Raw genomic sequence first — 27716 nt, forward strand, 5'->3', positions numbered from 1 at the left:
AGCATACTGTGCTTTATTATTTCAAGAAAAGTAAAAATGCAACTGAAGCGCAAAAAAAGATTTGTGCAGTGTATAGAGAAGGTGCTCTGACTGACTGATAAAACATGTCAGAAGTAGTTTGTGCCCTGGCTAATGTGGCTCACTGTGAACAAAAAAGTTGCTGCTTTGATTCCCGGTCAGGGCACATGCCTATGTTGCAGGTCAGGTGTCCAGTTGGGGCACATGAGAGGCAACCAATCAATCCATGTTTCTTTCACACATGGATGTTTCTCATCCTCTTTTTCCTTCCATTCCCCTCTCTCTAAAAATAAATATTTTTTTTAAAAGTGGTTTGTGAAGTTTCATGCTGGAGATTTCTCGCTGGACAATGCTCCAAGGTAAGGTAGACCAACAGAAGTTGACAGTTATCAAATCGAGACATTAATTGAGAACAATCAATCTTATAACACACAGGAGATAGCCGACATACTCAATATATCCAAATAAATAAAGTTATTGATGAAAATGAAAAAAAAGTCTTTTATTTTATGGAAAAACCATACATATTTTTTTAGCCAACCCAACAGATCTGTAAACAGGGCGGCTTTGAGGGGAATGATGCCAGAAGCTGAGAGACCATTCAGGAGGAGATTATTGAAATAATACAGGCCAGCACTGATAAGAGCTCAAACCTGAGCAATGGTGGGACATGGCCAACGGTGTGTGGACTGACTGTGGGAGGAGAGGTGGGTTGGGCAGAGGGCAAAGGGGTAAAAATTGGGACTATAATAAAATAACAATAATAATAATTAAAAAAAAACCTTCTTTAAATGGGGGAGGGTTGCTGGGAGGAGAAGCTTCAAGGATGACAATCCTTTCTTCTACATAGTGATTTAACATGCAGACCCACAGAAAACTTCATCCTCCCTTAACAAATAAGGAATGTAGGATCAGAGAACTTAGTTTACATAGTTTGCCCAAGGGACTTAAATCCTCCTGCTCTGACCCTAAATGCCCCATTCCTTGGCCCCTCCCCACATCCAATCAAGCACTTTAATTTACCTTGAGCTTTAAATTGCAGAGCTTCACCTACAACTTCACCACTGGGGTCCATGTGATACCGGTTAGCTTTTTCTTGTAATACAGCATCAAAAGTCTCCTGTGCAATTCGCCTTGCTGCCATGTTTCTCTGACCTGTAGTCAGATAGGAAAAAAAGACTAAGAATGACAACCAATGCTCAGAGAGCCAGCTCTCTATTGCACCTAATCCTCAAAGTAACGAGGCAGTAATCCATAATCCAGCTTGGTACCTCAGAAAAAGGTCGGATTATTTTAAGGGGCCTCTGCCCCCACAAGGTTCACAGGTGTGTGGTGGCTGAGAAGGAACAAGACAAGCATGGTGATCTTGGACCTATTATTTTGCTTCTCTGAGCCTGTTTCCTCAGAATCCTTTGAAAGCTCTACAAAAGAAGTCCTTATCTCCTGGGGTTGTTGGACTGCAAGAAGCAGAACACATCACTGAACATCACTGAAAAGTGTAGGGGAATGGGAGCACAAACCTCTCACATGGTGGTTAGGAAAGATGTGATTGTTCCCATTTCTCAAAAAACGGCCAAGGGACTCTAAGAACCGACTTCCCCTCAGGGAGAAGCCTCTTGGAGGGATCCCTGACTAGGGACAATGAACTAGTGACAGTTGTAGGGAAGAATTCATTTACTTGAAACAACCCCGTGAAAAAGTGGGTCCTGTTATGAATAATATTAAAAAGAAGAAATGGGAGCCTCAGGCTAAGCGACTCACCCAAGGTCAGCCAGCCAAGACTAGAGCCTGGGGACAAAGCCTGAAGATTAAGTAGAAAAAGACTGAGCAAGAAGGAACACTGGGGAATCCTGTGGCGGCCTGTTTTTAACCATATTTCTTCCAACTTGAAACCTACAACCCAAGATCCAAGCCTGCGCCTGCCTTACAGTCTTCCTTAGAACCATCACCTCCTTTTCCATCCTTCAGCCCTTTTCCTAGGGCGCCCCTTGTTCTCTACCGGCGAAGGGAAGGGTCTTCGGGGCAGGCGGCCAGGGATCAAATTCAAGCGACCTAACCTTTCTGCCATCTATAGAATGGGCAATGGTGGGGCTGCTGTAGGGATTGAACCCATTCAAAATGGCAAAGGGCCGGATACTGGTCTCGGCCTCCCCGATCGCCTCATAAGAAAGGCCGATCCGGGCTCGGGTGGAATGAATGAGTGAGGGAACGAATGAATCCCTCAGGTTGTGGTCCGCCTGCTCCCAGCCTCCGAGGACGAAGAAAAGGGGGCATCGGGTCTAGGAGGCCGCAGACCGCCCCCTCAGGCCGATCCGTCGGAGACGCAGCAGCTGTGCAGCTCCAAGGGCCAAGCCCACAGAGCAATCGCGGGGCCCCTTGGCCCCCAAAAGCCGAGTCCTAGTCCCTTACCCCAGAGCCCACCCACCGACCGTGCCCGGTCCGGGCCTCACCCCGAGCCCACCGCGCGCGGAGCCGCCCCCGCCGACACCTCAGACCCCTCAGCCACCGCCTTCGCCGCCGCCGCGGGAGGCGGGGACATGCAAATGAGCCAACGGTCTCTGCAAAGCCGTGCCGCGCAGGCGCAGGGCGACGCTGTGCCGTGGTGCGCAAGCGCAGGCGGCAGCCGCCGCCGCGCCCTCTCGCACAGGCGCGCTACCTGCTTCTTCAGGCGAACGCTCCTAAGGCGAAAAATTTCCCTTCCGTGGGTGGTGATAACCGCACCCCGAAAAAGGCAGCAGAGACGCCACTGCCGCGCACCTGTTTTCCTTTTCGGCTTTACCTGCGCTAGCAATCGCCCTTGGTCACTCACGGAGCGATTCGCCCGGCTGTGGGACGCCGAAGCGGGGCGGCATCGGCGCGCCTGCGCGCGTACGGCAGCCGGAAGGGGCCAGAGGCGGTGCCGCGGGTGCCAGACGCGAGCCTCACCTTTTCTCACGTGGCCGTGAAGACCTGGTGAGAGGCTGCAGCCGCCGAAACCCCTCGCGCGCAGTACGGGGAGCGGGCGCTGCCGGGTCGGGCTGGTGACTGTGGGCAACCCTCGAGGACTTGGTTTTGAGGAATGAAAGACTCTTACAAAAGCCGCCCGGTAATACAAACCTCCTCTTTCTTGGCCCTCGCGTGTTTTCATTCAGTTATTCATTCACTACCTGTGTAGTGAGTGCCTGCTGTGTGCCCGGCCCCGTCCTAGGTAATGAGGAGAAGGTGGAGAATAAAATGGCCTGGGTTCAGCTGTCATGGAGATTAAATTTCATTGGGGAAGAGGTTAGACAATACAAACAAGTAAATGAACCATGTCGCTCTAGGTAGAGGTAATATCCAAATAACAAAAGAGAGATGGGAGAGGAGACGGGAGCTACTTTAACCAGAGTGATTATGAAAGCTGTCGCTTGCTAGCTGGGAAGGATGAGAAAGATGTAGGGTAACACAGGTAAGAAGGTTGAGGTAGGAAAAGAGCTGGTTAGGAGACTAGGTTTTGTTCTGAGAGGGTTGGAAACCACTGCAGGATTTTGAGCAGGTGAGTAACGTGGTCTTTGTGGAGAATAGATGCTTAGGGTGTGGCAGAGAGGAGCTAGCGAGGCCACCTATTGGAGAGGATGGTGCCTGAACCAGAGTGGGTATGGCAGGTGGAGAAAGATGAGGAGTCATTCATAGTCCCTGATGTTTCCATGCACCATTTTTTCTTTAAATATTTTATTTATTTATTTTTAGAGAAAGAAGAAGGAAAGAAGAGAGGGAGAGAAACATCCATGTGTGGTTGCCTCTCCAACACCCCCTACTGTGGTCCTGGCCTGAAACCCAGGCATGTGCCCTGAGTGGGAAGCAAACCTGCGACCCTTTCTTTTACAGTTGCACCCTCAATCCACTGAGCTACAACAGCCGGAGCACAGTACACCATTTTCGTGGATGAACCTTGGATGTCAGTTTGGAGGCCTTATTAATCCCCTTCTTTCCTCCTAACACCTTGAACCCATTGTGAAGGTCAGTAGTTTCCCCCATCTTCTGGCCTGGGCTCTTCTCAGGTAGCTCCCAGATGACCATCCTCAGGCATCATCTTTCTCATTTGCTCCAGATGGATATTTTTGTTTCCCACCCAGTGCCAGACCAAGGAGATCCTGAAGGACTCCAGGGGTGGTCCCAGAGCCAGACACTGATCTCCCCAGCTCAGGGAGCTCAAGGCTGGGCAGAGGGAGGTTCTTAGGGTGGGGTGGATGGGGTACAGAGCAAGGCAGAGTGCACAGGCTCTATGTAAGTGACTAGGGAAGGCTCCCAGAGGTAGGTGGCCTGGAAGAGCTGGTGGAGATATTAGGCAGAATAGATAACAAACCAAGGCAGGAAGGGTAAGGGAGACATGTCTCACCCATTCTGCAGTCTAGAGCTCAGTCGGATAAGATTCTCAGGTGTTCCGAAGATCACAGGAGAGACCATGAGAGCACAGGAGGGGAGCCTTTGAAATTCCCTGTGTGTCCTTTCTATTATTTGGGAAAGGAAGCCTTTGAAAATGTTAATTCCAAGATCTGGAGAAGGGAAGAAGAGGGAAAACTGGCTACAAGCATAAAACCCCAATAGGTGATATCCTTAGACTAGTTGGGTGCCAGCTTGCAGCTTCATACTCTAGTGTATTCCATAAATAAACTTGCTATGTCATTTCTACTATATATTGTCTTTCACCTGAATTCATCTCTTGCAATCGAGACAAGAACAAAAGAGTGGGAGCCCTTTAACTTGGGCCTCCCTGGTAACAGAGATGCTGGAGGGGTGAGTCTCCAAGGGAAATCGGAGCCAAGAGGGTTCTTGGCTTCTCACAGGAAAGAATTCAGAATGTGAACCAGGCAAGGGGTCAAAGCAGAAGCAAGTTTATTGAGCAGAGAGCATAAGCAAGAAAAGCCACTCCACAGACAGAGCGGTAGACTTCCCTTGCAAGAGAAGGGAGACCCCAACTGCCTCAAGAGGTTGTTGCTTATATCTGTTTGTAGTTTCTAGGAAAAATTACTGGTATGGGGAAATACAGAGTGGGAAGAAAATGTTGGGATTAACTTTAACCCTAACAAGGTATATTTTGTGGTCTGTTTTTTTTTTGTTTTTTTTTTAATGGTATGGATAAATGATAAGGTATGGGTGAGCAGGTATTAGTCACTCTTTGCAGGAATCTTTGTTTCAGAGGCTCCTTGTGGTCTCCTTGCATCTCCAGGCAGCTGAGTTCTGTGTCAGGCAGTATGTAGTCAGGCAGCACATAGCAGGCCTCTGCCTTACCTTTGTTTAACTTTAGTTAATTTATGTAATTCTCATGCCCCTCTCCTATATTAGAAGTTCCTCAGAGAACCCATGTGGAGGAGAGGTGTTAATGAGGCAGGATTGCACAATGGCCAGGCCTCTTACTACTTGCATGACCTCTGGTGGGTTCTTCCCTCTCTAGTCTTCAGATTCCTCATCTGTAAAGTATGCATTCCCTTTCAAGACTGCCTCTGTGACAGTGAACTCTCACTGTCGCCCCACTCAGACCTGAAGCATAGCCAGTGTGGTGGAAGCAGTGTCAGGTGGCAGAGCCAGGAGTGGCACCAGCTTGGAAGTTTCTGTCCCATGGAGCTGGCCATTGAACACCCCACCATCACCATCCTGGACTCTCTGCTGAGAAACTATCTCAAAACAGAAAATCCTTATTGTTTTCCTTCACTTCTGACTTTGGAATCCTTAACAACCCCTTAACAGACTCTTCTGGGGCAGAAAGGAGTGGACAATTGTCTGCAAGGGTGCCAAGTAGGCCATTTGATGCCCTTATGCCCCCACTTCCACAAATAAATTGGACATTTTACCTCTACAGCAACAAATGAAAGGAACTAATAAGTAATGTTTATTAAGCCCCTAATGTATGCCAAATCCTGTTCTAAGTGCTTTTTAGGAATGAACTACTTGAATTTCCACTGTGTTTATTCCCATGTCATCCATGAGGCAGTTGAAGAACAATGAGGTTAAGTGGAAGGCTTGGGATTTGTGTGCTTCCCCTGTCATCCCCAGAGCCTGTCCTCCTCTTTCCTGGAGTGTGTGCCCAAACACAGATGGAGTAGTCACATCCCTGTGCCACCTCTGCAAAAAGGAGCATGTGCTAGAGTGATCCCTTTCCCTCAGGGCCCAAATTTGCACTTGGATTCTTGCCACAATCCAGTACCGCTGTCCTAGTACTCCTGTGCCTTTTTCCTCCTAACAGACTTTCTGTGGTGTGTGGACCAGGAGAAAAAAATTATAAGACCACATTAAGAAAATGGAGGAATTTGATCAGGGACCATCAGATCTAGAGCTGGGCTATTTAATATGATATTCCTTCATCGTTTGTAGCTATTTACATTAAATTCAATTACAATTAAGTAATAGTGCATGGTCCTCGGTTGCACTCACTATGTTTCAATTGCTCAACCTCACATGGACTACACAGATAAATAACACTTTGTCATTGCACAAAATTCCACTGGATGCATGGTCAGATTCAGGTCCAAGGTTTTTGGCGAGATGACTTCACAGGTGCATTTCGTTCTGGCCAGGAAGCAGTGGTATAGGGATTTTCTTTTGATAACAGGAAATCATTCAGTGGACACACACACTGTCCACCTGATGTCAGGTTCCCCATCAATTTTATACCTCATAGTTTTGCAGCCCGCAAGAATCATTGTCTAAATCTATCCTGTTTGGTCGATTAGCTGAAATTCATCTATAAGGCAGAACTTACCCATATCCTTTTATTATAACCTGGTATCCATCCACTTGTGTGAGGGAAGCAGAATTTTTCTTTTTCTTTTTTTTTTTTTTTGACCTTCACCCAAGGACATTTTTTCATTGCTTTTAAGTAGAGAGGAAGGGAGGTGGGCAGGGGGGAAACATCAATGCAAGAGAGAAACATTGGTTGCCTCCTACTCATGCCCGGGCTAGGGATTGAACCTATGACCTAGTTATGTGCCCTGACAGGGAATTGAACCTGCAGCCTTTCGGTTACGGGATGATGCTCCAGCCAACTGAACCACACTTTCCAGGGCAAATGCTGATTTCTTTATTTGCCAGTTTTCAGAAGAATGAGTTAGGTTTATTTTAATACTATTGTGAATGTGCAGATTTTGATTTTGATATCTATTGGATTTTCTTTTAATGTTCCCATATCTCGTCTTCAGCTAGTGAGCGCTCAAGTCCTTTGACATGACTTCAATGTCTTTAGAAGCTTCCTTACATTCTGCTCTCACAAGATGCTCCTGGCTCATCTGGCCTATTTCCTGCTCAGACCTGGAATCAGCCAGTTCTCCAGGAGCTTTGGTTATGCTGGTTAGAGACCACAGTTGGTGTTTGAAGTGCTCATTGCTGCTGTGGTGTCATTTCCTCTAGGTATTTTCAGTTGATACAACTATAAAAATGAGGGGGGAGTTGTTTGCTTCAGAGAATATATATCATAAGTTTGTATTGATACTTCCAGTTCAAATTTAGGAATTCTGAGTTTTTACTTATTTGGTTTTCTTACATTAGAATCTTTTTCTTTTATGCTGGTACCTAATGACATTGACACGGACCCCGGCTCCTGGGGTCCACGACATTGTGGACGAGATATGAGACAAATTCACATGGACTACTGAGTCCTTTGGAGGAAAAGGGACGGTGTGGCCACTCTCTCAAGGGGAGAGTGCCCCGACCCTTGCCTTGACAGGTTTTTATTGAGTTCAATTTGCACAGGAATAAAGCTCATCAATCATTGTCAGGCAGAAATGATTAAACAATAGATAACATTCAAAGAACTCAGAGGGCTTATTCTGAGTCAGGGTCAGATAGTTAAAGGGCCATAAAACTTTGAGGAACAGACTCACTTCCTGCTTGGTCCCTTATTTAAATTGAGGGTATTAGCAAAGTAGGTTTCATAGGATTTTATGCATTCTTTCTTAGGCCTGATCACCTTAGGGAACCTGCCCTTTCCAGCACAGGGCTGCACCCATCTCCAGCATTGTTTCAGACTTAAGTCAGGCAGGGGAAGTAAGGCAGCCAAGAGATTAGGAGACTTCTCACAGACAGAATGAGGACTCAGGCTATGTCACAGCCGAGGGGTGAGGGTCCCTCACCCCCTTTTGCTGTAGCCCCCCAAGTTCTTCCCTGGAGGCCCCCATTATTATGCCTGTCTTAGATTGTTCCTCCCTTGAGGAATCTTACCCATCATTGACTAACAGATCAAGCACTGGGAGCCAGGCAGCATGAAGTAAAAGGAGCAGAGGCAGCGCCCCTGCCTGGGAGATAAGCTTTGTCTCTGCAGTGGCTTATGGCCCCAAGATCCCTCACTCAGCCTTAGCCATGAGGGGGTTACAGCTCCTGAAACCAGGTAGGGCAGTTCCCAACAGACATGAACAGTATTACTTATTTGCTACATATATAATAGTTTCAGGTAAAAATAATAATTTTAATAACATGATTACTGAAAACTGTTCAAGATTTTCTTTTGTATTTTATACTATCCTTAACATATATCTTAGTAAGAATGTACAGTCATATCGCTGCATTTTAAAATCACATGAAGTGGTCTGATCAGGGCAGATATACTGTTAGATTTGTGGGCTTCATTTTACTCTTGCTTTTTAAGGACTCCTTTTTTATTTTGGTTTATATTAGTTTATTTCTTTTCCTAACCACATCAAGCATTTGCATGTGCTCCAAATTCAAACCTGTAAGGTAAGATTAAGTTCAAGAGAACAAGGTAAGTTCACAGAGAACAATCCAGTTTCTAGTCCTGTCCTCAGCATTCTTTTCTCTGTCTTCCCTCAAAGTAACTATTTCTATTAGTTTTTGATTTAACCCTTTTTTAGTCTATTTTATTAATTTTTATTTAAAATTTTTATTAGTAAACCCTGACTTGTGTGGCTGAGTGGGTTGGGTGTCAAACTGTAAACCAAAAAGTTGCCAGTTTGATTCCTGGTCAGGGCACAGGCCTGAGTTGCAGACCAGGTCCTCCATTGGGGGCATGTAGGAGATGCACCGATCAATGTTTCTCTCCTTTTCTTTTTCCCTCCCTTCCTCTCTCTCTAAAATAAATACATAAAATCTTAAAAAGAAACTTTTATTAGTATAACAGTATACTATTATAACATGACATTGCCTTGTTATGATTATATAGACATAACTATAATGATATGTAGTTATAATATATAATGTAATATTGTAATAATATAAGGCATTTTTGTATATAACTACATATAATAATACTACTTTATTATTTTATGTAATGCTTTAATTCTTTAACATATTAAGCTATTTTATCCTTATTGTTATTTTTTATTATGAGAATATATACTATGTTAATATTCCCTTTTCTTATAAAATGTAGTAAACCATTTTACTCTGCACTTTTAGAAGCTATAGTGATGTTGGAATATCATTCTATTCTGTGATCCAGGTTATAAAAATTTTTCCAGGGTGTTCATATGGCCCCAGCCCCAGTAAATGCTCCTTAAGTGGTGAGCAGGCTCCCAGCTGCCCTCTTGCTCTTAATGAAGCTTTCTTCTCACTTTAACTTCTCATCTCAGGAGCATCTGTTGGGCACCTATCAGCCCCACCAGGAAGGGATGAAGATGGCCTCCAAGCGCATCACCCAGGAGACCTTTGATGCAGCTGTTCGTGAGAACATTGAGGAATTTGAGATGGGGCCAGAGGAGGCAGTGAAAGAGGCTGTGGAACAGTTTGAATCACAAGGTAGGGTGGCATGGCTCAATCCCAGGCCTGGTCCAGGTCTTTGCTGAATAGTCCTCTCCAGTCTACCACTCTTAACATGTGATAGTGCTTTCTTGCTATGGCCCCAGCTCACCTGGAATGGCATCCCTGGGCTCTGTACCCTCTCTATGCTCTGACTTGGGCAGGCTGGCTACCTGCTTCCACTTTGCTGGCTTCCACCCTCTACTTGTGTGGACCTTACCCAGTCATTTGTAGGGTTGGATCCTTCGAGTTGGGTCTCATTTTAATTGTCACTTATGTGAAAAGGTGTTTTCTGTCCACATCCCAAGAAACAGGACCACCTGCCTCCCTGCCCCACCTATACCCTGGCTTGAGCTTAAGAAGGCATAAGTGGGTGTCTCTCCAGGTCATGGAGAGGACTGGTTAAAAAGGGATTTTTTGTAGTGGTGTGGGCAGGGTTAGGAGACCCTGCCGGCAGCAGTAGGGACCTCTCCCACCCCAGGACAGTCCACAGGAGGGAACGAGGATTATCTGACAAAGGCAGAGTCAGGGAGTTGGGCACGAATATCCGCCCTTCCACTCCAGATCAAGAATCTAGCTTCCCACTGGCCAAACCCAATCAGATGCCAGAGGGCAAGGGAGCCCAGGGGTTTAAGCTCAGAGGTCAGGGGCTAGTGTCTCAGGTATAGAGTGGGATATGGACACTGGACAGGTACTAGAGAGGTACCCAGAAGTGTTCTGCATGGTGAGGGCTTCTTTTGGAAGTGCCATTGAGGGAAGGGATACAGGCAGGGTGAGGAGTAAAAGGAGCCCCAAGGGAGAAAACTGTGGGATCCCCTCCTCTCTCAGCCCACTAGGTAGAATGTGCCTCTCACTGCAGTGATGGTGTGCAACCTCAGTATTGCTCTGCTCCCATCAGTTGGACAGGGTTGAGGAGCAAATACTCCCCCTTCATTCCACACCTCCACGTGGCCCTGGCTGCTGAGTTTGGCCTGGGTGAGGAGGGGGAGAATTGGGGACCTGGGCAGATCCCAGAAGTCCCGAGTGAGTGGAACCAGTGGAAGGGACATGAGGTGTGACCCTGGCAGGCCCACAGGGATGATGGTTATCACTTGTGCTTCCTAACTCCTCCACTCTCCTGCAGGGGTTGAACTGAGCAACATTATAAAGATGGCACCCAAAGTCTCTGAAGATGGACCTCAGGAGCTCACACATGACATCCTGCAGGTAGGAGGGGGCAACCCATGTGGGCAGGGCTTACATGTGTGGTCCTACATCTGGGTGCCTCTCTAGTGCCTGTCCAGTGTCCTACATGTGTCATCTTGTAAGGGTCTGTCAGGGGCACCTTTTCCCTGGTTCCCAGATGGCAGATATAGGCTCTGAAGATCAGGGCCTGCCCAGCATGTGAAGGTGGTCCTGAGTTTGCTTTGCAGCTAGGGCTCCCTGAATCCATGTCTGAGGTCTCTTGAGGGTGGACAGCACCATGCAGGATCCTCTCTCTGACTTTCCAACCACCAAGTTTGCTCAGAGAGAGTGAGATCATAGTGAGGCTGTTGCCTATTGAGTATTGACTATCTACCAGCACATTATAGCCTGTCCCCTTAGCACTTAAACTGGCCTGTAGAGTAGGCGATGTTATCCCAGAATTACTGATAGGGAAATGAAGGCTCAGAGCCTGCCCTCACCCTCCAGTGATCCAAACAAGGAAGGTATAGCTCACAGAGGTTAAGTCCTTTTCCTAAGGTCATCCATCAAACAGTGGTAGGCTGTTATAAAACAGCAGAAGGTTCCACCAAAAGTGGACTCAGTTCTGTGCAAGGTGCTTTCCTTGTGCTATCTCAATTATTCTCCCAAAGACCACCTGCAAGGTTGGGATTATTATCCCCATTTTACAGGTGGGGAAATTGAGATCCAAAGAGAATAAAATGACTCTCCTGGCAGCAAGGAAGTGTAGTGATGAAAGAAGTTGAAGGAGATAGTCCTGGGTGTGATCCCAGCTCTAAGGCAAGATGCTTACTTCTTCCTGTCCTCAGAGTACTCACCATCTCCTGCCTTGCAGAAGTTTTGTGAAAATCATCCTATTGTTTTCTTTTGACTTTCTTCACTAGTAAGGATGAAAGTATTTTATTTTATTTTTTTATCCCCAGCTTAAGAAATTTTTTTAATTGCTTTTTTTAGAAAGAGAGAAAGTGAGAGAGGCAGGGAAAGAGAGAAACATCGGTTGGTTGCCTCCTGTACGCTCCCAGACTGGGGATTGTACCCACCCAGACAGGGGATTGAACCTGGAACCTAGGTATATGCTCTGACAGTAATCAAACCTGCGATTTTGCAGTTGTGGGATGATGCTCCAAACAACTGAGCCACACACTGGCCTGGCAAGGATGAATGTATTTTAAAATAAGCTTGTATTCTGGCAATTTTTCTTTTGAGTGGTTTATCTTCTTTTCTTATTGATTTGTAGATGCCCTTTATACATGAAGGATCTTAGTAACAATGATCTCTAGCGGTCAGCATTTGTGAAGTGCTCAGCATTGTGCTAAATACTTAAACCGTGTTATCACAATCTGCGATTAGCCCATTTTGCTAATCAGGAATCTGAGGCTTCCCAAGAATAAATGACTCACCTATGGTCACAGTCAATGAGGGGCAGAGCTGGGACCCAGACCCAGGTCCCTCTCCCAGGGAAGCCAAGCTCAGAGAATGACTAGGAGGTCTTTTACCAGCAGTATAGGAGATTCTTGTTTGTTTACAGCCTTTGCTCTTTTATTCTTAATTTCACTTTGAAAATTTTATTCATTACAGAAGAAGAATGTGAATATATTCTTGGCATAAAAGAGTGAAGCAATACTCAAGCATTTATAGTAAAATCTGAAAGTCTCTGTCCTTTACATCTTACCAGCCTCTTTCTCACTCTTCCCTGGGGGTGGTGCCATACACATTGAGGTTGGCATCTCTCAGCCCTTATTCTCACCTTGCAGCTGAACCAAACCCTTCTTACACCATGGCACCATTGAGCTCTGTTTGTGTGTCATGGTTCTGATACATGAGAAAAAGTCACCTTTGTGATGCCTTTTGAAATGAATCTGCTAGAATTATGGAGTATTGCAAACAGGCTTGTAGAAATAAAACCAAGATGAAACTTGGAACTCTCTGAATAGAAAGTGAGCCTGGCTAGTTTTATATGTGGGAAGTTGCAGGATAAAATCCGTCAGTCACAGAGAAAATGACCCCATGGTTGGTGGACAAAGCCCTGTCACCATGTTGAGTTGTCACAGGTGGGACACAGCTGGCTCTGCCACCTTCACATTATCAACTGTCCTCTGCTAAGCCCACCAGTGGGGGTTTGGGGTCACAGGCAGCACCTAGGAACCATGAAGACAACCACCTTAACCAGTTGACTCAGAGACCTGGCATTATGATAAGATCCAGGACAAGAAGGGAGTTCCCATAAATTTGGTGGATACCAGTGTGCAAGTATTGCTCATTTTCTTTTCCTCTCTTAGCAGACTGAATATAGAGTAAGTATAACTCTGGTTATGTGTTCTCAATGACTTAACACAGTATATGCTTTTCAAGTTTCTTGTAGGGTTCCTGCTAAAATGTTGCAACTTTTGTTTTTGTTTTTTTGTAGCAAAATATATACAACATAAACTCTATTATCTTAACTGTTCAAGTACATAGTTTGGTGGCATTAAGTGCATTTACATCATTGTGTACCATCACCACCATCCATGTCCAAAATTTCCTCATCTTCTCAAACTGAAACTCTGCCTATCTTAAATACTAACTCCCCATTCGCACCTCCCCCAGCCTTTGGCACTCACCATTCTACTTTCTGTCTCTATGAGTCTGACTACTTTTGGAACTTCATGTAAGTGGAATTTTGCAGTATTTGTCCTTTTGTGTCTGGCTTATTTCACAGAGCATAATGTCAAGTTTATCCATGTTGTAGCATGTGTCAGAATTTTCTTTTTAAAATTGAATAATATTCTGTTGTGTGGATGGACCACATTTTGTTTATTCCTTCATCCATTGCTAGATACTTGAGTTGCTTCCACCTTTTGGCTCTTATGAGTAATGCTGCTATGAACATGGATATACACACATCTCTTCAAGATCCTGCTGTAAATTCTTTTGAGTGTATACCCAGAAGTGGGATTGCTGGATCATATGGTATTTCTATACTGAATTTTATGAGGAGCCACTAGACTGTTTTCCAAAGTGGCTACATCATTTCACATTCCCACCAATGTGTAGGGCTCTAGTTCCTCATGTCCTCACCAACACTTGTTATTTTCTGGGTTTCTTTCTTTTTTTTTTTCTTTGTTTGTTTGTTTTTTTAGAACCATGGTTCTTGCAAAACACCTCAAATTTTAATCATGATACAGAATACTTTGATTAAAAGTATTGTGTACGATAAATGCCACATCAGTACAGAAAACACATAGCCTATAGCTCATCCTTTAGAACCAGAACACCCAAGTGAAAAGTCTGTACAGATTCTTATTTTTACTTGAAAAAAAATATCTAAGATATACCTTAAGAACTGAACTATATTTCTTCTTTCTAGGGATGTGAGATCCATGTTTTCTGGTCAGTGGTAGCCTGTCAAACATTGTACTAAGTAAATGTACTAAATCAAAGCACACAGATGAGCAGTAAAGCCCTCTCCTATTCCTGCTGAGCTAAACTAGTAGAACACTGTTTTAATAAGAAGGCTTTGACAGGAAGAAGGAATTGCAGACCCTCTACCCCAGTATAAAACCTAATGAACTAAGCAAAAAAATCTAAGCAAACCTGCACATTTAACATGCTATAAGAAAAGGAGAGAAGGATACCTTTAGTTTACTTCCAGCGTAAGCACACATTCAGTGGTGCCCAGTAAAACAGGAGTGCCAACACAGAAAGCATTTTCACTTTCATAGCACTAACAACTAAAAAGCACACAGCGTATAATACTTTGATCTTCAAGTGGGTCATCGTGAAGTTCCAAGTTAGCTTGAATATTCATCTATAAAAATATTTTTTTAAAAATGCTTAAAAGAGAGTACTAGAAACAGTGGTACTACATCAGAACCAGCAAAAGACACAGTCCTTGTATCACTGTGTCTTCTGCTGTGGTAAGACTAATAATTGACTTTACCATGTAGCTTTTAGGTAAAGGACATCTCTCTTAGTTCATTCCTGCAGCTAAGACTTACTGTAACAGTAGGAGCTCCAGAAAGTTCAAGACAGGCAGCTGGCTTGAGCAATACTTCAGATAAATGTGGCAAACAGTAAAAACCCCATTGAGGCTGAAGGACTAAAACTTTCATGCTGACACACCAACATGTATGCTGGGGAAGTCCCTGCAGGTGGAATGCTAGATATGGACTTGCTCCAGAGGAGCCTGATTCAAGCCCCTGAGATGTCCATTTAGAGAGGAGTACTGAACACAAGGGTTACTGAACACAAGGTTTTCTGAAGAAATGGATGCCAGGAGGGTCAGGTAATTTTTTCTGACCCATCAATACTTGACATTAGTGAGGAGTTGCAGAACAGAGCCTCTCCCAGTACACTGTGCTACTGATGTCCAGAAAAATGTTATTTTCTGGAGGTGCAACCTAGTGCTGCAGATTCTGCTAGGGAGTTTCTGGCCTAGAAGATGATTTGCTCAATGAAGTTACCAATAAGCCACTGCTTAAGTCCAGAAATATTTCTTTAAAAGCCAGAAAATTGGTAAGTGTGAGCAGCATGTTGAATATATCACCAGCCACTTCATCTTTATGGTGCTAAGTTGTTGTGTAGGCTGACATGTTAAATCCAGGAATCCTCTCCTGCCTGTTCTTCAATATACTTTTCTACTAAAGAAATATATTTGTTCAAAATAGGTGTGTAGGTGATTTTATGCTCTTCTGTGTCTTCAAACTCCTGGTAGTACTTGTCCATGAAATTTATCTGTAATAACTGAAACTTTCACCCATGATAATGTTCTCTAATTATCCAACCACAGTACTAAATTCTGCATCAGAGGCAGAAGAGGAAAATAGCATGAAACTCTGTTCCTCTAGGGTAGCAATTTTCAACCTTTTTTATCTCATGGCAGACATAACATACTAAAATTCTGCAGCACACCAAAAAATATATATTTTGCTGATCTTACAAAAATATAGGTAAAATTTTGATTCATTCACACTGGATGGCTATTGTTGTGTTGGCTGTTGTCATTTTGAAAATTTTTATTATTACCCTGCCTTTCTTTACATACAGAATAGCTCCTATTTTAAATACTTTTTTTTTTTGCTTTTTTAAAAATTTTATTTTTATTTCATTTTTTTATTTGACAATCTAAGGGAAAAGAGATCAGTACCCTTGACTAAATACTCAAGTATTGCATGTTTTAATTATTTTTTTTCTTCTTTAAAAGATTTTATGTATTTTTAGAGAGGGGAAGAGAGGGAGAGAAACATCAGTGTGTGGGTGCCTCTCATGTGCCCCCTACTGGGGGCCTGGCCTGTAGCCAGGTGTGTACCCTAGACTGGGAATCAAACCAGTGACCCTTTGGTTCCCAGGCTGGCACTCAGTCCATTGAGCCACACCAGCCAGGGTCTTTTTTCTTTCTTTTAATAATGTTCTTTGCAGTAGCAGAAGCCTAAGCACTCTGGAAGATGAAGCTTCTCAGAACATTCCAGAAGCAGTTATAGGTTAATGGACCATGATCTGTAGGAATGTAATACGGATCTTTTTATTTTTTATTTATTGATTTGAGAGAAAGAGAGAAACATCGATATGTTGTTTCACTTATTGATGCATTCATTGGTTGATACTTTTATGTATCCTGACCAAGGATAGAACCCGCAACCTTGGCGTCTCAGGACGATGCTCTAACTAACTGAGCTGCCCAGCCAGGGCTTGTGTTTTAATTCTTCATAGCACACCAGTGTGCTGCAGCACAGTGGTTGAAAATTGCTGCTCTAGGACATCCATCTCCACCAATGCCACATCCATTCTGCATGGGCAAGCTGCCCATCAGCATACTACCTGGCCCATGGTCCTGGGCCCAACCTCTATTCTGTTCCTGTTCCACAGAGCCCCAATTGGCATCAGGGAGGCCTTCCTGCCAAGGCCACAGCCAGGCCTCCACATGAGCCACTGAAGCCACTGTGGGTACCTGGTGGCAACTGGGCATTTGCCAACCTCTGGGTGTCATGCCCCCCTCTTTTCTGTTGATCTGAGAGTAGCCATCCTGAAGGGTATGATGGTATTTCATGGTTTTGATTTGCATTTCCCTGGTGATTAGTGATGTGGAGCACCTTTTCCTGTGCTTTTTGGCCATGCATGAATCTTTTTTTGGAGGAATAACTATTCAAGACACTATTCTGATCTTAACCTATCTTAATATTCTGCTTTATTGCAACATATACTCAGTTAACTCCAGAAATCTAGTTTAGTGAGATTGGCTGACAGGCATCCTTGACTTTCAGGACAGTTGAACAAAATTAAAGCCCTTTGGGCTGATGGTATCTATAGAACTGCCTTTCACTGGGTAGGGTACAAGTGATTTCAGAAGCTCCAGGGGTATGGGTTTATCTTAACGCTCCTAATCAGGCAGGCATTGAGGTCATGGAGTTGAATAGCAGCTAGACTTGTCTGTCCTGTTTAGGTTGCTTTCTTTCATTATTATTTTTCCCCGAGGGGTTTAGAGCTGAATTTGAGTGAATCAGCTATGTGTACACTGGTTTTATTTTGTAGATCCTCAGTAAATATTTGTGGAGTGAATGAGAGAGACAGGAGAAATGTGGTGTGAGCAGGTCTAGAAAAGGCAGCTTGCAGCTTCGTTGGAGAGCTGGCCATTGGAGGGTGTGTTGGTTAAGTTATGGGTGCATAACAAACAACCCCAAACAACAGCCATTTTATTGTTTCTTAGGATTCTGCTCGGTTGATGAGCTCAGCTGGACAGTTCTGTTGGTCTTGCTTGGAACCTCTCCCATTAGAATATTTAATACATCTACAGTTGTGTATATGGCTCCTTGGCAGGGATACTGAGAGGGCTGGAGCCCAAGGCTCCTAAAAGCACAGGTGTGGAAGCCAACATGGCTGGAATTGACCCCACAGAACTTCCAGTGCAGGCCCAGACCCCAGGGGAGGGGATCCTGCAGGAGTGCAGCACTATCACTGTGGCCCTCTTTGGGCTGAGCTGACATTGAGGTTTCTCCCGTGTTTCATAGGCTCTGGAAGACCTGCAGGAGTCCGTGGCTTGCTGTCGCCCCCAGGAGGTGTCAGTGCAACTTGCCCGCTTTTGTGAGCAGTGCAAACAGCACAGAGCCTGCCGCTTTCTGGCAGCTCAGAAGGGTGCCTACCCCATCGTCCTTGCCGCCTGGAAGCTGGCTGCAGCAGGTGACCAGAGACTTGTGCTCCAGGTCCTTAACGCCCTGTCAGCCCTGATCGATGGCCAACCCGATCTCCTAGACACCCAGGGCCTAAAGCTGCTGGTGGCTACTTTGGCCCAGAATGCTGACGCAACTGATCTGATTTGCACTGGGATCCGCTGCATTCGCCATGCCTGCTTGAAACACGAACAGAATCGGCAGAATCTGGTGAAGGCTGGTGTGCTGCCCCTGTTGACTGGTGCCATCACTCGGCACAGCCACTGTGCTGATGTGGTCAGGGAGGCCTGTTGGGGCCTCCGCATCATGACTTTTGATGATGACATTCGCGTGCCCTTCGGCCATGCCCACGACCATGCCAAGATGATCGTGCAGGAGAACAAAGGCTTGAAGGTGCTCATTGAGGCTGCCAAAGGTAGGAGCAAATGTGGCAAGAGTTAGAGTCAGGGCTTAGAACTGCTTCAGGCATGTGGATCTAGGTTCACCTTGCATGTCTTGGCTCTATCCCACCCACATGATAGCCCTTGTGGATCAGTATCCTTACTTCCAATTATTCCAGGAAAGTTTCAGGCCAGTGCTCATTGGCCATGACTGAGTCATATGAACATGTCTAAAGCCATTTGGGGAGGGGGCTTGGCTCTGTCTAACCAAATTGGGAGCGGGAAAGGGAGAGCTCCCCAAAGAGAAAAACAAGGGTGTTTCCCAAAGATGGGGGAAGTGTTGCTGCATTCACCATGATTGGTTCCAGGTAGTGGTTTTACATTTTGGTTCAAACTTGGCCACAAATTCTTGTGCATGTACGTGTTCCTGACTCCAGAGTAACCATAGTAAGCAAGCCACAGGAGGTCACAGAGCTGGCATTCAGACCCCAAAGCTCCAGCCCCATGTCCAGTGCACCCACCAAAAAAGGCATGACGGGTTTAGTGTACTGAAGGTAGTGGAAGAATGAGTTTTCTTTCCTGGACTGCCTGAGGCTCTGGCATCATAGCCAGGTCTGTGTGCAGGACTCTGTCCCTGTCTGCCAGGGAGGTGGGCCTGCCTCAGTTTCACCTCCACACCCCTGGAGAAGGTGTCCTGATGGCCCTGTTGGCTGACTGCAGAAACAGGTCCTGATCATCTTGGAAGTCAGGCTGCTTTTACGAGGGGTCATTTGCATCTTTCTCGTTTATTTACAGGAGCTCATTTCAGTCAGGGTTCTATCAGAGAGACACAACCAGTAGGATATGTGGATATATAATGACAGTTATTCCAAGGAATTTGCTCACATGGTTATAGGGCTTTCAAGTCAAATCCGTGGGGCAGGAACTGACACCACAGTCCACAGGAGTGCTTCTTTCTCCTCAGGGAGACTTCAGTTTCTCTGTAAGGCCTTCAGCTGATTAGATGAGGCCCACTCAGACCATCCAGGGTTCTTTACTTTCCTTAAAGGCAGATGGATGTCACCATGTTTAGAGAATACCTCCATGGCACACCCAGATTAGCTCTCATGGAGTCACTGGGGCACAAGAGCTGACGAACTATCACGTTAATTCTGTAAATTTTGGCTCACTATCCCTTCCCCACCCCATATTGGCCTCAGTGCAGCCTCTCCTCCCTGTGCCTCTGAGCTCAGTCTTCATGTTTTTGTTCAATTCTGCCTTGTCAGCTCTATCCATATGTCTCTCTATGGTTTCTGGGTTTCCTGTTGCACTTAGAAAGGTCATTCCCACCCCAAGATCATAAAAATAGTCTTGGATGTTTTATTATAGCACTATTATGGTTTTCTTTTTTTAGGTGACACCATCAGTTGGTCCGGAATTTATCTAGGGCATGGTGAGGAGGTGGAGGGAGCAGGAGGTTGGGGGCGTGAGATATCTAGTATCTTCTCCAGCAGCCAGCAGGGGCTGCTACAGGTCCAGAGAGCCCCTGGTATTTGCTGAGGCTCTCCTGATATAGGCAGCCACCCTCCCAGGCAGAGGGCGGAACAGGATTTGAACCAGGACCGGTAGCTCAGAGCTGTGGCTGGTCCTCTGCCCCATCCTAACCTCCCAGTTCCCCTCTCTTCCTCTCTGCAGCATTCCCTGACAACCCCAGCATCCTGAGTGAGCTCTGCAGCACTTTGTCCCGTCTGGCTGTTCGCAATGAGTTCTGCCAGGAGGTCGTAGACCTTGGGGGCCTTGGTGTCCTGATGGCCCTGTTGGCTGACTGCATCGACCACCAGGTGGGCATCCAGAACTGTCTTAGGATTCAGATTTGACATTTTTCTCCACGCTTAGGGAAGGCTCCAGCCTTCCAGGGAACTCTGCCCTTTTGGGCCCCTGCCAGCCATCCCAGCCTGAGTCACCTGGCTTGTCTGCTGATCTTAGAACCAAAATGTGGTTTCCACTTCTCATTGACCCATAGGTGGGAACTAGAGTTTTGGGGCAGACAACCTCCCCACCCCGCCCTCTGTAACTATCCTTTAGCGCCTTTATATTCAATATTTTCTACCAAGATTAGAAGGAGCAGTAGTGGGTGTCACTGGAGCTGACCCAGACTTCAGCTCAACTGTGTGATGCTTGAGTGAGGCCTGTCCCTCACTACCTGGCCTTTCCCATCTGTTTAACAGGGCAGGAATTCTGACCCATCATTACTTCATATACCAGTCACTTACCAACTCCCTTTCCACATGCCTAGACTAGAGCCTGGCATCCTGGTTGCTGGCAGCAATGGTCCTGCTGTCCCTGACCCCTCCCAGTGACAACAACCAGTCAGGTTAGTCAGTGCCTACCCTTAGCTTGCAGCTGAGGCCAGAGGGCCCTGTTGTTCTGATTGCTGACCTGAGCCAATGACCCCGCTTTGTGTTTGTGTTTTGGTGGGGGGAAGTCAAGGTCATTGTAACTGCAGGGTCCACATTCGCTGCCTTCCCTATATAGTGAGTAGTAACCCTGCTATTACATGCCGCTTGAGTGCCCTAGAGCAGCCCCAGCTGTTGTTCAGACTGCTGAACAGCCCCAGACCTTCATTAAATAACCCCTTCCACAATACAGCTACCAAACAGTTAGGCCTGGATCTATGGGAAGGAGGCTGGCTGCATCAGGGGTGACCCCCTTTGTACCCTCCATATAGGACCTTGTGAAGCAGGTGCTGAGTGCCCTACGAGCCATTGCGGGCAACGATGATGTGAAGGATGCCATTGTCCGTGCAGGAGGGACAGAGTGCATTGTGGCTGCCATGACCCGGCATCTGACCAGCCCCCAGGTATCACCCGGGGCACACGAGGTGGGGCATTGTGCCTGGAATCCCAGCTTAGTCACTATATCTGAGTGATGCTCTTCTGTTTCCTCAAGTTGGGATAAGAGAGGAGCAGGGAGAAGGAGGGTGGATGAGGGGCCTGGCAAATGAGAGGCTGGGCAAGCAGGGTAGAAGTGGAGCAGAAGAGCTTGGTTTTTGTCACCCTGATACTGTTCCTGTTACTACTGGTCCTATACACACCTGGACTGACAGTGGTCTATCCAGGTGAGGCCTTGGGGCATTCACCTGGGAAGTTGGCAATGGCAGGGGTCTGTTGGCCTGGTCTCAGCCATCCTTGTGACCCACCCTGCAGGTGTGTGAACAGAGCTGTGCAGCCATGTGTGTCCTGGCCCTGCGCAAACCAGAGAACAGCCAGGTCATCGTGAAGGGTGGAGGGGCTTTGGCTGCACTGGAGGCAATGAAGGCACATCCAAAGGAGGCTGGCGTGCAGGTGGGAGCTGGACATCCTTGTCCCTGTCCCCATCCCCATTATGGCCCAAGCTTTGTGGGTTCTTATTCTTTCCCATCTCCTATAGTCCTGCAGCTACATAGCATCCTTCATAGTATACTGTCCCTGTTTCTCTGTGCTTCCTGCATTTGATTTTCCCCAACAGCCCTTTGTAATGCTCTGGGGAGGAGGAGGTAATGGGAGAGAACAGATGGGGCTCTGCTAGGATTTGGGGTGGTTCCACCTACCTTGGACTGCTTTCCATGCCTCACTGGGGAGTCTTCAGGGCTGAACTGCAGGCAAAGCCATATGCACGCCCTGGCTGAAACCCACGCTTCTCCTTCCTGGTCCTTCTTCCAGGACACTATGCTCTTGGCTGGCCCATTACCTTGTCCTCTCCTGACTGCCCTAGCCAGGAGACCCTCACACCTCATCTGCTTCTCATCTGCTCTCCCACTGGTAGTGGAAGCCTTATTGGGGTACTTCTAGGCACCCATGCATAGCAGATATGCAGGGTGCAAATGTTAGCAGAAGGAGTACCGATGTAATTGACAGATGGGCCCTGTGCATAGCCCCTCTTCTCTGTCTTGCTGCCTCCTCCCCTGAGGCCCCTGCCAGACTCTGAGACTGAGGATCTATACCTGAGGGGTCAGCTCCGCCTACTGAGCCCTTGACTTCTGTCTCTTCACCTGGGAAATTGGGGATTTGCCCTGCCTCCTGAGCTGCTGAGAGGATGAAATGAAAGAATGCATTTGGCCTGATGAGTCATAGCATAGCACCTGCTGAATGCTGGCTGTGGTCATGGTTGAACTAGTATGTTATGGGAGTAACCTCAAGGTCAGAGTGGATGCCACCCTAGGGCCCCACAGACCAGCTGACAGCCTTTACCTTCTGCTCTTCCTTCCAGAAACAGGCCTGCATGCTGATCCGAAACCTAGTGGCCCGAAGCCAGGCCTTCTCACAGCTCATCCTGGACCTGGGGGCCGAAGCACTCATTGTTCAGGCCCGAGTTGCCCACCGAGACTGCGAGGATGTGGCCAAGGCTGCCCTGCGGGACCTGGGCTGCCATGTAGAGCTCCGAGAGCTGTGGACTGGCCAGAAGGGCAACCTAGCACCATGACCCAGCCACAGTCTGGGCCTGAGACTCTGGGTGAGTCATGTGACTCAGGAAAAGGGGAGATCCATGTCCTGCCAATCTGTCCTGCAGATTCCTCCCCCAACTCAGCGAGAGGTGTTTTCTGACTGGCACCAGGTACAAGCTGAGGGAGCAATGGTAAGGTGTCTACACTGGGTCCTGTGCTCCCCTCACCAGCCAACAGCATTGGTATCACCCATCCTACCCATCCCTCCAGCTCTTTCCTACCAGAAGGGCCTTGCACTGCCTGGGGCAAAGTGCTATCTAAAATTTGGCTGCCATACTGGCCAGTCTCAGAGTGGGGCAGGGATCCTGCTCTGGCCTCTTCAAGTCCATTTCTTTCCCTGTTCCTGTTTTTCTCACCTGTATCTTTTTGACCTGGGTCAAAGATACCTTGCTCTCCTGGCCAGAGGGCAGGGACTGAGGCTGGTCCATCTCTGGGGCCCCAGGCCAGCCAACAGTGCCTGGTAATAAAAGACCGTTAGTTGAAGGATAGAGGGCTCTCTTCCATGGCGCTGTGGGGATGCTTCAGCCAGTGGTCTCAGAGAATAGGAAGGGTGGATGTTTGGGTAAACCATGGAGTCTGAGGAAAGTGGAGAGGTTTTGAGAACAGCCTGGGATATAGGAACTGATATTACTGACAGACAGGTGGCTGGGACCATGGTTGGCATGAGTCTGGGGTCTGCAAGCACCAGAGTTGTTACTTGTCCTGAGCATACATTGTCTTGGGGAGCTGGGGGGGCTCAGTATCCAGCCCCGACTCAGCTATGTGGCCTTCAGTAAGTGACTTAGCCTCTCTGAGCTTCCATTTGATCTGTAAAATGGAGTGGAGGGACAGATAGCCCCACTCAGTGTTGGAGCAGAGCTAGGACATGGAAGGTGCCTGGTTGTCTTAGTTTCACGTTGGTCACCCCAGGAGGACCCTCTTGCACTCTCTCTCCTGACCACATTGAGGTCCTTGCTTGCTGGGTGGCTCGGGCAGCCTGCCTTTTCTCTCTGAACCTCAGTTTCCCATCTGTAGGATAAACATCACTGTTACTATTCCTGATGCCCACATTACTTCCCAAGTGTTCTTAGGGTCCCCAGACAGCTATGCCTGGCAGAATTAGCTCTCCTTCTCTGCAGTCACACTCAGGGGTAGCTTGTGGTCACCTGGCAGCTCATGCATTTCACATGGCCCAGTCAGGGTCAGAGCAGCCTCAAGACCCTTGGGCTCCAGGTATCGCATCTGACCCCTTTCCTCTCTCGGAATCCCCGCTTCTGTGCTGGTCATTCACTTCTTCTAGCCTGAGAAAGGCCCCATTTCCACTCTTCATGTCAGCTCAAGCCTCTTTCCCAGAAAGTTCCTGGTTTTCATGGATATTGGCTGATACAAATATCTGTTGAAGCATCACCCTGGTCCCACCTCCCTGTTGTGTCCATGTCTCCCCTGTTTCTAGCTGGGCGTGTGCTGCCAGCTCAGTGGGACTGACATGGACCTCTGCCCCACTCACTGTGCCCTGACTCCCCTCACCAGGGACTTGGCCAGCGTTTCAGAGAAGGACCCCTTGCTTACGCTAGGCTGTCCTGACTTTGACTTCTGGGTTGGCAACATGTGTAACCTTGGAACAGTTCTATGACCATGGGGTAGCCCTCAGGTCCTGTGATCTTTGTCTTTTTTCATCTGTCACATGGGGGCATGGATGCTGCCAGGCAGTTTCTGAGGAAGCTTGAAGTGCTATCCTGTGATTCCTGCCCCAGCTCTGTTCTCAATTCACCCGTGGCTGCCCGTTACTCTTCTCATAAAACCAAACTAGACTGCAGGCCCTGCCCATTCCCCACCATCATCTTCCCCGTGTTCTCCTTTAATCATAATTCCAGTCACACCAGCCTCCCCGCCTCAGGGCCTTTGCATGTGCTATGCCCTCTGTTTGGAGCACCCTTCCCTCTGCCCTTTCTGTTCCTCAGTACTACAATCCCATCACCCCTTGTGCTATGCCTCTGATCTCTGACACCATCTGAGGTCCCTTTGTATGCTTTCCTGTTTGTCTGCCCCCCGCCCATGTGGGTAGGTTCCTCTCTCCCCATTCTGCTCCAGCTTCCTGTAAACGTTTCTGAGTGTATACCTGAATAAATTAATAAGTACACAAGGTAGTTGGAGAGAAGGCCTCTTCCACAGCCTAGGGCCCTCCCCTGGGCTCTTGGCCAGCCTTCCTACAGCTGCGGGTTTTAGGGAGGGGTGACTCCTGTTTATCAGTTCTTCCCACCTTAGCCTGAAGAAATGGGCATCTTCAGTGGGTGTGCTGAGGGCCTGTTTGGATGTCCTCAGGCTGGGTATCCCACACCCAGCTGAACTCCGTACATTTCATAGAAGTTGCCCATGTATGAGTTCTAGTCACTGCTCTGCCACCTCAGGTTAGCCTTGGCCTCCTCACCTGAAAATGGGCTAAGTGTGTGTCACTGCACTGGGCCATAGCTCCCTACAAGGCCTGGCTGGGGGGTGCCCAGCACAGCACCCCTGTAAGGAGCTCTCATCAACATTGTTGATGACATCAGAATGTGGGATGAGGGGGACACCACTGCAAGGGAGGTGCCGGCACATTCAGGCCGTGCCTCTGTTGCTGGGTACTCTTGATTGAGTGGCCAGGCCTCTCAGAGCCTCTGGGAGACTGAGTGAGACCAGCTGGGCTTGGCTTAGTCCCTGTTGTATCTAGGATATGTCCCTTCAGCCAGGGAAGGGCCTAGGCTCTGGGGTTACAAACATATTTCAGAGAGGCAGGACCTGTGAACTTCATCATCCAGATGAGAAATAGACTTCACTGACATTTGGTGGGGCCACAGCAGGATGAGAACCCAGCTCATTCTGCCTCTGTCACCTCCTCTGTTGCCAACATTGCTAATCTGACCTTGGGCAAATGGCTCTCTGGTCTTGGTTGATTAAGCCCTGTCACTGTGCCTAGGCCTGGCTCATTGCTGTTGTGTGAGATGATTCCTGGGAACCCAGAAAGGTAGAGGAAACTAGAGGGCAAAGAGGCAGTTTCCTGCCCAGGGCCAGCCAGGCCAGCTCAGAAGAGCTAGGATCCTGCACACCCTGGCCAGGCACATCCAGGGTGCCCAGAGGGGGGGTGTCATTTGCTGATGCCAAGGAGCTTTGCCGACATTGTTGGAAGGCTATAGAAAGGTTGGCTCACACCAGCCTGCTGATAAGCACACAGAATCCAGAGCCCAGCCAGTGTTTCTGGCACCGTCAGGATAGGCAGCTGGGTGCTAGGCCACTGCCTGACCCTTGCCTCAGTTGGCACTCTCCTTGGGGTACTGTGGGATTTTCCAGGAGCTTGCTGCTTCCCTTTCAGTGTCTGGCAGGTGGGTGCTGTGAGTAGGACCTCCTCTGGCATTAATATCTCCCTCTTGGGATGACAGGCCAGACCCGTAGTTGGTCTCTGTCTACATTCCATAAAGTGCTATTTGCAAAAGGGCCCCAAGAACAATTTGTCCATCAGACACTTCGAGAGCACTTGTTACAGACCAATATAGTTGTGAGTTTTACTTCCATTCAATTAATTAATGCTTCCATCAATCCTGGGAGGTAGTTAGAGAAACTGAGGCAGAGAGTTTGAGTCCCTTGCTGGAGGCCCTGTGACCAGCAAGTCAAAAGGAGCAGGGATTCAAACCTAGCCCTCGATTATTTCAGGAAGAAACAGAAGTCACATGAGGCTAGGTTTTCTCATCTGCAAAGTGGGCACCGTCACCCCCATCTGGAAGTCACATGATAACACGGGTGTTTGGGAAGCACAAGGCCTGGCAAGGAACTGACACTTTCAGTAGGTGGTCAGTAGGCAGACTCTGGTTCCTCCTCTTCTCTGGATGGGAACATGGATACCAGGACCTTGAAGTTTCAGGGAAGACAACACTAGGAGGAATGGGAGGAGGAGGCAAGAATATCATGAGACCAGCAGGAGTCAGGGTGGCCTTGGAATACTGACTTTCATGGTGTGAGCCCAAGTCATTTCCTCCAAGAGGGCCCTTTGAGACGTCATGGATTAATCACTTACCAGGGACTAGTACAGCCTTGAAATATGAACCCTTGTTAACGCTTAGCTCAGCCTTGCTAACTTCCCAGGCCTCTCTGGTTGTGAACTGGATTTCCACCAACCCCAAGTCTGCACCTGGAGTAGTAAGAGCCAGTAACTGGGAACATTTGTAACCCTCTCTGCCCGGGAGATTAAGGGAGTCAGAGAACAGGGTAGGCTGGAGGGAGGTGCCAGTGATGACAGAGCACTAGATGACAGATGGCTCCCTAAACTGCTGGTGTCTGTTTGCAAAGAATTCCATGAACCACATCTCAAAGGGGCTGAGGCTCACAGACCTGATGTGACCTGCTGTGGGTCAAATGCTTTCACCACAAGGTCAAGGCAAGGGCTGGGATGTAAGTTCTCCAGGCATAGGAATCACTGTCCTATGAGGAAATGGAGGATCAATGTGCCCAGGGTTGTGCCATGGGTCAGTGGTCGAACAGAAATTGGAACCCAAGTCTCCTAGGCCTCCAGTGGCTGTTCTTTGACATTTGCCTTACCCCCTTCCAAAAAGCAGACTGTTCTAGGTTCACACCCAAATCCAGCCACTGAAAAGCTTTGTGATGTCAGGCAAGGAGCTTAACCTCTTTGTGCTCCTTTCAGTTTCTGTAAAAGGGTCAAAGTTCGCTTTGAACTAAAGGGAGTATGGTTAAGAATAAGGAAAGGCTTACAATTCAAATAAGATTTATCAGGGAAGAGGCCAGACTGAAGTGTCATTGGATCCCGGGACAGAGAGCAGGAACTCAAAGAAGTCACACCCTTCC

General features: G+C 47.4%; 2 protein-coding genes across 11 annotated transcripts in view; one reads left to right on the forward strand and one right to left on the reverse strand.

Annotated features, from left to right (window-relative positions):
• SUGP2 (SURP and G-patch domain containing 2) overlaps window positions 1–27716 on the reverse strand; it is a 61528-nt gene that overhangs the window by 33294 nt on the left and 518 nt on the right. For 5 of the 8 annotated variants that reach the window (XR_006787467.1, XR_006787466.1, XM_045853509.1 and 2 more), the window contains exons 1-2: window positions 2798–2883; window positions 1042–1173 (exon numbers count right to left, since the gene is read on the reverse strand). Coding sequence is in view for 6 of the 8 variants with exons in the window: in XM_045853509.1 (XP_045709465.1) it covers window positions 1042–1162 (121 nt within the window). In the remaining 2 variants the exon portion in view is untranslated. Of the gene's footprint in view, window positions 1–1041; window positions 1174–2468; window positions 2563–2797; window positions 2884–27716 lie in introns of those variants that run through there. The other 3 variants (XM_045853510.1, XM_045853508.1, XM_045853507.1) reach the window with 3 other exon arrangements.
• ARMC6 (armadillo repeat containing 6) lies at window positions 2832–25029 on the forward strand. Of its 3 annotated transcripts, none has more exons than XM_045853512.1 (9): window positions 2832–2970; window positions 3865–3996; window positions 9555–9720; window positions 10844–10926; window positions 17907–18480; window positions 20120–20265; window positions 21153–21284; window positions 21631–21768; window positions 22673–25029. In XM_045853512.1, exons 3-9 carry the CDS (start codon window positions 9594–9596, stop codon window positions 22883–22885), a joined length of 1413 nt encoding a protein of 470 aa, XP_045709468.1. In that variant the 5' UTR covers window positions 2832–2970; window positions 3865–3996; window positions 9555–9593; the 3' UTR covers window positions 22886–25029. The 3 variants fall into 3 exon arrangements, with proteins under 3 accessions (XP_045709468.1, XP_045709467.1, XP_045709469.1); XM_045853511.1 differs by having other exon boundaries at window positions 2965–3103; window positions 3727–3996; XM_045853513.1 differs by having other exon boundaries at window positions 2967–3103.

This window comes from Phyllostomus hastatus, unplaced genomic scaffold (genome assembly GCF_019186645.2).
Source record: "Phyllostomus hastatus isolate PE091 unplaced genomic scaffold, TTU_PhHast_1.1 phas_contig_98, whole genome shotgun sequence".
Classification (NCBI taxonomy): Eukaryota; Metazoa; Chordata; class Mammalia; order Chiroptera; family Phyllostomidae; genus Phyllostomus; species Phyllostomus hastatus.